Source organism: Penaeus chinensis, unplaced genomic scaffold (genome assembly GCF_019202785.1).
Source record: "Penaeus chinensis breed Huanghai No. 1 unplaced genomic scaffold, ASM1920278v2 CTG_4661, whole genome shotgun sequence".
NCBI lineage: Eukaryota > Metazoa > Arthropoda > Malacostraca > Decapoda > Penaeidae > Penaeus > Penaeus chinensis.
In genome coordinates this window covers 1-8650 of record NW_025918257.1, presented here as the reverse complement: position 1 = coordinate 8650, position 8650 = coordinate 1, and the positions used below count along the sequence as shown (strand labels likewise).

Sequence of the window (8650 nt, the reverse complement as noted above, 5' to 3'; positions counted from 1 at the left end):
GAAGTGGTGGGCTCCGAAGAGGAGCTGGTGTAGTTGAAGAGCTGGTGTAAGTTGATAGAGCTTTCCTATGGAAGAGATTGAGTAAGTAGAGGAGCTGGGGTCTCAGTTGGAGGAAGTGGTCGAATCCAAGGATGATGTGGAAAAGCTTGAAGATGTGGTTGTGTCCGTTCTGTGTCAGTTGGAGATTGTGGAGGGCTGGAGTAGCTTGAAGACGTGCGTGTTTCCTTACTGGTGCTGGAGCTAGGTGAAGTAGTGATCACTGAGGTATCAGTTGAGAAGTGGACGTGGTTGAATCATTGAGGAGCTTGGGAATGTCGAAGAAGGGGTGGGCTCCGAAGAGGAGCTGATGTGGATGAGCTTGTGTAAGTTGAAGAGCTTTCTATGGAAGAGCTTGAGTAAGGAGAGGACGCTGGTGTCCTCAGTTGGAGAAGTGGTCGAACTTGGATGATGTGGACAAAAGATTGAAGACAAGTGGTTGTGTCCGTACTGGTGTCAGTTGGAGAGTATGTGGAAGAGTGGGAGTTGCTTAAAGACGTGCTTGTGTCCTCACTGGTGCTGGAGCTAGGTGAAGTAGTTGAATCCCAGAGGTATCAGTTGGAGAAGTGGAAGTGGTTGATACATAGGGAGCTTGGGAAAGTCGAAGTAGTGGTGGATCCGAAGCGGGAGCTGGTTGTGGAAGAGCTGGTTAAGTGGAAGAGCTTCTATGGAAGGGCTTGAGTAATTAGAGGAGCTGGTGTGCTCAGTTGGAGAAGTGGTCGAATCCAAGGATGATGTGGAAACGTTGAAGAAAAGTGGTTGTGTCCGTATGTGTCCGTTGGTGAGTCTGTGGAAGAGCTGGGTAGCTTGAAGACGTGCTTGTTACCTCCTGGTGCTGGTGCTAGGTGAAGTAGTTGAATCCACACGAGGTATCAGTTGGAGTGAAGTGGACGGGTTGAATCATAGAGGAGCATTGGGAAAGCGAAGAAGTGGTGGGCTCAGAAGAGGAGCTGGATGAGAAGAGCTGGTGTAAAGGTTGAGAGCTTCTATGGAAGAGCTTGAGTAAGTAGTGGAGCTGGTGTCCAGTTGGAGAAGTGGTCGAATCAAGGATGATTGGAAAAGCTTGCAGAGTGGTTGTGTCCGTACTGGTGTCAGTTGGAGAGTCTGTGGAGAGCTGGAGTAGCTTGAAGACGTGCTTGTTGCCTTACTGGTGCTGGAAGTAGGTGAAGTAGTTGATAATCACAGGGTATCCGTTGGGAGAGTGTGACGTGGTTGAATCATAGAGGCGCTTGGGAAAGTCGAAGAGTGGTGGGCTCGAAGAGGAGCTGGTGAGGAAGAGCTGTGTAAGTTGAAGAGCTTTCTATGGAAGAGCTTGAGTAAGTAGAGGAGCTGGTGTCTCAGTTGGGAGTGGTCGAATCCAAGGATGATGTGGTAAAGCATTGAAGATAGAGGTTGTGTCCGTACTGGTGTCAGATTGGAAGAGTCTGTGGAAGAGCTGGAGTAGCTTGAAGACGAGCTTGTTTCCCACTGGTGCTGGAGCTAGGTGATGTAGTTGAATCACAGAGGTATCAGTTGGAGAAGTGGACGTGGTGCTCCTAGAGGAGCTTGAGAATGTCGAAGACGTGGGGGCGCGAAGAGGAGCTGGTGTAAGTTGAAGAGAGGTGTAAGTGGAAGTGCTTTCTAGGAAGAGTTGTGTAAGTAGAGGAGCTGGTGTCCTCAGTTGGAGAAGTGGTCGAATTCCAGGATGATGGGGAAGAAAGCTTGAAGAAGTGGTTGTGTCGTACTGGTGTCTGTCGGAGAGTTCTAGTGGAGAGCTGAGTAGCCTTGAAGACGTGCTTGTTCTCCTCACTGGAGCTGGAGCTAGTGAAGTAGTTTTGAATCCACGAGGTATTCAGTTGGAGAGTGGACGTGGTTGATTCATTGAGGGCTTGGTAAGTCGAGAAGTGGTGGCTCTGAAGAGGGCTGGTGTAAGTTGAAGAGCTGGTGTAAGTGAAGAGATTTCTATGGAAGAGCGTGAGTAAAGTAGGAGGAGCTGGTGTCCTCCAGTGGGAGAAGTGGTCGAATCCAAGGATGTTGTGGAAAAGCTTGAAGAAAGTGGTTGTGTCCGTATGGTGTCGTTGGATGAGTTGTGGAAGAGCTGCGAGTAGCTTGAAGACGTGCTTGTTTCCTATTGGAGCTGACTAGGTTGAAGTAGTTGAATCCACAGAGGTATCATTGGAGAAGTGGACATGGTGATTCCATAGAGGAGCTTGGGAAAGTCGAAGAAGTGGTGGGCTCCGAAGGAGTTGGTGTAAGTTGAAGAGTGGTGTAAGTTGAAGAGCTTTCTATGGAAGAGCTTGAGTAAGTAGAGGAGCTGGTGTCCTCAGTTGGAGAAGTGGTCGGAATCCAAGGATGATGTGGAAAAGCTTGTGAAGAAGTGGTTGTGTCCGTTACTGGTAGTTGGTCAGTTGGAGAGTCTGTGGAGACTGGAGTAGCTTGAAGGACGTGCTTGTCCTCACTGGTGCTGGAGCTAGCTGTGATAGTCGTTGATCCACTGAGGTATTCAGTTGGAGAGTGGAGTGTTGAATCCATAGAGGAGCTTGGGAAAGTCGAAGAAGTGTTGGGCTCGAAGAGGAGATGGTGTAAGTTGAAGAAGGCTGGGTGTAAGTTGAAGAGCTTTCTATGGAAGAGCTTGGTAAGTAGAGGAGCTGGTGTCCTCAGTTGGAGCAGTGGTCGTATCCAAGGATGATGTGGAAAAGCTTGAAGAGTGGTTGTGTCCGTACTGGTGTCGTTGGAGAGTCTGTGGAAGGACTGGTGTAGCTTGAAGACGTGACTTGTTTCCCATGGTGTGGAGCTAGGTGTGATGTAGTAGTAGTTGAATCCACAGAGGTTATCAGTTGGAGAAGTGGACGTGGTTGGAATACATAGAGGAGATGGGAAGTCGACGAAGTGGTGGGTCCGAAGAGGAGTGGTTGTAAGTTGAAGAGTGGAGTGTAAGTTGAAGAGCTTTTATGGAAGAGCTTGAGTAAGTAGAGGAGCTGGTGTCCTCTGTTGGGAGTGGTCGAATCAAGGATGAAGTGGAAAAGCTTGAAGAAGTTGGTTGTGTCCGTACTGGTGATCAGTTGGAGAGTCTGGGAAGAGTGGAGTAGCTTGAAGACGTGTTGTTTCATCACCTGGTGCTGGAGTAGGTGGATGTAGTTGAATCCACGAGAGGTATAAGTTGGTGAAGTTGGACGTGGTTGAATCAATTAGGTTTAGGAGCTTAGGGAATGTCGAAAGTTAATGTGGTGGGCCGATGAGGAGCTGGTGGTAAGGTGTAAGACGCTTTGGTGTACAGTTGGGAAGAGCTTTTATGGATGAGCTTGAGTTAAGTAGTGAGATGGTGTCTCAGTTGGAGAAGTGGTCGAATCCAAGGATGTGGGAAAAAAGCTTGATGAGTGGTATGTGTCGTACTGGTGTCAGTTGGAAGAGATCTGGGGAAGAGCTGGAGTAGCTTGAGAAGGACGTGCTTGTTTCCCCGTTCCATGTGCTGGAGCTATGGCTGAAGTAGTTGAATCCACTGAGGTATGAGTCTGGAGAAGGGGAGGGTGGAGACCATGGGTAGCTTTGGGTATCGATCGTAGAAGTGGTGGCTCAAGAAGAGCTGGTGTCAGTTGAAGAGGCTGGTTGTAAGGTGAAGAGCTTATTATGGGGAAGAGCTTGAGTGAAGAGATGAGCTGGTATGTCCTCAGTGGAAGATGTGGTCGTAATCAAAGGATGATGTGGAAAGTTGAAGATGTGGTTGTGTCTCCAGTACTTGTGTCGAAGTTGGAGAGTACTGTGGTAAGAGCTGGAGAGCTTGAAGCTTCGTGCTGTGATTTCTTTCATTGGTGCTTAATGGAAAGAAGGTGAAGTAGTTGCACTCCACAGTTAGGGTATCGCAGTTGGAGAAGTGGACGTGGCATTGAATCATAGAGGAAGTCATGGGAAAATAGTGCGAATGTAGAAGTTGGTGGGCTTCCGAGTTAGGAGTGGTGTAAGTTGAAGAGTGGCAATAATGAGTGTATGTTGAAGAGCGTGTCTTATGGATAGAGTCTGGGTTGTGTAAGTAGCTAGGTGAGTTGTGCTCGGGGTATCGCTTTATGTTTCGAATACCGCTAGGATGTGATGTGGATAAAGCTATTGAAGAGATTACGTGGGTTGTGTAAGTTCTGGTGTCAGTAGTGGAAGACGGTATTATTTGGACAGAGCTGAGTGCTTGAAGACGTTGCTTGTTTTCTCATGGTGCTGGAGCTTAGGTAAGTAGTTGATCCACAGAGGTATCAGTTGGAGAAGTGGAAACGTGGTGAATCCATAGAGGAGCTTGGGAAATTCGAAGAAGTGGGGGCTCCCGAGAGTTGAGTGGTAGTAAGTTGAAGAGATGGTTTGTAAGTTGAAGAGTTTATAAGGAAGAGCTTTTGCGTAAGTAGAGGAGCTGGTTGTCCTCAGTGGGGAGAAGTGGTCGTATCCAAGGCTTGATGTGGAAAAGCTTGAAGATGTGTTGTTGTGTCGCTACTGGTGTCAGTGGAGAGTCTGTGGGAAGTGGCTGAGTAGCTTGAGACGTGCTTGTTTCTCACTGGTGCTGGGGGCTAGGTGAAGTGTTGAATCCACAGAGGTATCTGTTGGAGGAAGTGACGTGGTTGATTCCATTAGTGGGCTTGGGAAAGTTCGACTGAAGTGGTGGGCTACGAAGAGGAGCTGGAGTATGTTGAAGAGCTGGTGTAAGTTGAAGAGCTTTTATGGAGTGCTTGAGTAAGTATGGTAGCTGGTTGTCCGCAGTTGGGAAAGTGGTCGAATCAAGGATGGGGATTTGTGGTAAAAAGCCTTTGAAGTAAGTGAGTTGTAATGTCGTTAATGTGTCAGTTGGAGAGTCTGTGGAACGAGTAGGAGTAGCTTGAAGAAGTGCTGTTTCCTCACTGGTGCTGTAGAGCTAGGTGATAGTAGGTGAAGCCACAGAGGTACGCCAGTCTTGGTGAAGTGGACGTGGTTGAATCCATAGGGAGCTTGGAAAGGAATTAGATCGATACGAAAGTGGGGGGCTCCGAATGAGACGGAGCTGTGGGGTAAGTTTGATGTGCTTAACGAATGGTGGGAGATGTTGTCGAAGAGAGCTTTGCTTTGGAACGAAGTTGAGTAAGTAGAGGGGGACTCGCGTGTTGTAGCGGTCTCGCTCTGTTATGGTCAAGGAGTGAGTGGACGATTCCAAGAGGCTGATGGTGGAAATGCACTTAGTGAGATGGAGAGTGAGTTGTGTACGTGACTGGTGTCAGTTGTGAGAGTCCTGTGGAAGACTGGTGTAGCTTGAATAGCGTGCTTGTTCCTTCACTGGTTGCTGGAATGCTAGGTGAAGGTTGGAGGTTATCAGTTGTGAATCCAAGTGTATTCAGTGGAGAAGTGGACGTGGTTGAATCCATAGAGGAGCTTGGAAGTCGAAAGAGGTAAGTGGTGGGCTCCGAAGAGGAGTGGTGTATAGTAGAAGAGCTGGTGTAATTGAAGAGCTTTCTATGGAAGAGCCTTGAGTTAGTAGAGGAGCTGGTGTCCTCAGTTGGAAGAAGTTTGGACGTGGTTGAATCCATAGAGGAGTTGGGAAAGTCGAGGAAGTGTGGGCTCGAAGAGGAGCTGGTGTAAGGTTGAAGAGCTGGTGTAAGTTGAAGAGCTTTCTATGGAAGAGCTTGAGTAAGTAGAGGAGCTGGTGTCCTCAGTGGAGAAGTGGTCGAATCCAAGGATGATGTGGAAAAGCTGAAGAAGTGGTTGTGGCGTCTGGTGTTCCGTTTGGAGAGTCTGTGGAAGAGCTGGAGTAGCTTAAGGACGTTGCTTGTTTCCTCACTGGTGCTGGGCTCGGTGAGTAGTGAATCCACAGAGGTATCGTTGGAGCAGTGGACGTGGTTGATCACATAGAGGAGCTTGGGAAAGTCGACAGAAGTGGTGGGCTACGAAGAGGAGCTGGTGTAAGTGAAGAGCTGGTGTACGTTGAAGATTTCTTATGGAAGAGCTGAGTAAGTAGAGGAGCTGTGTTCTCAGTTGGAGAAGTGTCCGAATCCAAGGATGATGGGGAAAAGCTGGAAGAAGAGGTTGTTCCGTATTAGTGTCAGTTGGAGAGTCTTGTGAAGAGCTGGAGTGGCTTGAAGGGGCGTGGCTTGTTTCCTATGGTGTGCTGGAGTAGGTGAAGTAGTTGAATCCACAGAGGTATCAGTTGGAGGAAGTGGACGTGGTTGAATCCATAGAGGAGCTTGGGAAAGTCGAAGAAGTGGTGGGTCCGAAGAGGAGTGGGTTTGTAGTTGAGAAGCTGGTGTAAGTTGAAGAGCTTCTATGAAGAGCTTGAGTAAGTAGAGGAGCTTGGTTTTGTCCTCAGTTGGAGAAGTGGTCGAATCCAAAGGTGTATGAGTGGAAAAGCTTGAAGAAGTGGTTGTGTCCGTATGGTGTCAGTTGGAGAGTTGTGAAGAGCTGGAGTAGCTTGAAGTCGTGCTTGTTTCCTCACTGGTGTGGAGCTAGGTGAAGTAGTTGAATCCACAGAGTATCAGTTGGAGAGTGGACGTGGTTGAATCCATAGAGGAGCTTGGGAAGTCGAGAAGTGGTGGCTCCGAAAGAGGGGGGGTGCGTAGTTGAAGAGCTGGTGTAAGTTGAAGCGTTTCTATGGAAGAGCTTGAGTAGTAGAGGAGCTGGTGTCCTTCAGTTGGCGAAGTTGGTCGAATCAAGGATGTGTGGAAAGCTGAAGTGAAGAAGTGGTTGTGTCCGTACTGGTAGGTCAGTTGGAGAGTCTGTGGAAGAGCTGGAGTTGCTTGAAGACGTTGCTTGTTTCCTCACTGGTGCTGGGTAGGTGAAGTAGTTGGAATCCACAGAGGTATCAGTGGAGAAGTGGACGTGGTGTTGAATCCATAGAGGGCTTGGGAAACAGTCGAGAAGTGGTGGGACTCGAGAGGAGCTGGTGTAAGTTGATGGAGCTGTGTAAGTTGAAGAGCTTTTATGGAAGAGCTTGAGTAGTAGAGGAGTGGTGTCCTCGTTGGAGAGTGGTCGAATCAAGGATGTTGTGGATAAAGCTTGAAGAAGTGGTTATGTGTCTCGTTATGTGTCAGTTGGAGAGTCTGTGGGGAAGAGCTGGAAGTAGCTTGAAGACGTGCTTGTTTCCTCACTGGTGCTGGATCTGGTGAAGTAGTTGAATCCACAGAGGGTAGCAGTTGGAGAAGTGGACGTGGTTGAAACATAGAGGAGTTGGGAAGACGAAGAAGTGATGGGCTCCCGAGAGGAGCTGGTGTATGTTGAAGAGCTGGTGTAAGTTGAAGAGTTTCTATGGAAGAGCTTGTGAGTAAGTAGAGGCGTGGTGGTCCTCAGTTGGAGAAGTGTCGAATCCAGGAGGATTGTGAAAAGCTTGAAGAGTGGTTGTGTCCGTATGGTAGTTCACGTTGGGAGAGTCTGTGGAAGAGCTGGAGTAGCTTGAAGACGAGCTTGTTCCTCCACTGGTGCTGGAAGCTAGGTGAAGTCGTTGAATTCCACAGAGGTGGTATCGTAGGAGAAGTGGAGTGGTTGAATCCATCGGAGGAGCTGGGAAAGTCGAAGAAGTGGTGGGCTCCGAAGAGGAGCTGGTTGTAAGTTGAAGAGGTGGTGTAAGTTGAAGAGCTTACTAAGGAAGAGCTTGAGTAAGTAGTGGAGCTGGTGTCCTCAGTTGGGAGAAGAGGTCGAATCCACGGATGATTTGGAAAAAGCTTGAAGAAGTGGTTGTGTCCGTTCTGGTGTCAGTTGGAGATCCTGTGGAAGAGCTGATATCGTGAAGACGTGCTTGTTTTCCTCTCTGGTGCGAGCAGTGAAGTAGTTGAATCACAGAGGTTACAGTGGGAGGAAGTGGACGTGGTTGAATCCATAAGAGGAGACTTGGGAAGTCGAAGAAGTGGTTGGGGTTTGTTCTCGAAGAGGAGCTGGTGTAAGTTGATGAGCCTGGTGTAAGTTTGAAGACTTTCTATGGAAGAGCTTGAGTAAGTAGAGGAGCTGGTGTCCTCAGTTGAGAAGTGGTCGAATCCAAGGATGATGTGGAAAAGCTTGGAAGAAGTGGTTGTGTCCGACTGGTGTCAGTGGAGAAAGTCAGTGGGAAGAGCTGGAGTAGCTTGAAGACGTGCTTGTCCTCCTCACTGGTGCTGAGCTAGGTGAAGTAGTTGAATCCAAGAATAATCAGTTGGAGAAGTGACGTGGTTGAGCCATAGAGGAGCTTTGGAAGGTCGAAGATGTGTGGGCTCCGAAGAGGAGCTGGATGGGAAGAGCAGGTGTAAGTTGAAGAGCTTTCTATGGAAGAGCTTGAGTAAGTAGAGGAGCTGTGTCCTCAGTTGGAGAAGTGGTCGTAAATCCAAGGATGATGTGAAAGCTTGAAGAAGTGGTTGTGTCAGTACTGGTGTCATTTGGAGAGTCTGTGGAAGAGCTTGGAGTAGCTTGAAGACGTGCTTGTTTCCTCACTGGTGGTGAGCTAGGTGAAGTAGTTGAATCCACAAGGTATCAGTTGGAGAAGTGGACGTGGTTGAATCCATAGAGGACTGGGAAGTCGTAAGAATTGGTGGCTCCGAAGAGGAGCGGTGAAGTTAAGATGCTGGTGTAAGTTGAAGAGCTTTCTATGGAAGAGCTTAGTAGTAGAGAGCTGGTCCTCAGTTGAGAAGTGTCGAATCCAAGGATGATGTGGAAAAGCTTGAAGAAGTGG

At 48.4% G+C, this 8650-nt stretch overlaps 1 protein-coding gene across 1 annotated transcript; it reads right to left on the bottom strand.

Annotated features, from left to right (window-relative positions):
- Nucleotides 1-4170: 4170 nt before the first annotated feature.
- Nucleotides 4171-8244, bottom strand: LOC125024771 (putative GPI-anchored protein pfl2; the record flags this gene model as incomplete). The annotated part of the gene is made up of 8 exons (XM_047612519.1): nucleotides 4171-4462; nucleotides 4551-4895; nucleotides 5230-5592; nucleotides 5868-6032; nucleotides 6778-6914; nucleotides 7271-7550; nucleotides 7799-7924; nucleotides 8095-8244. Coding segments are annotated over 8 exons (1858 nt in total), but the record flags the coding sequence as incomplete, so codon positions are not given.
- Between the last annotated feature and the right edge of the window lie 406 nt (nucleotides 8245-8650).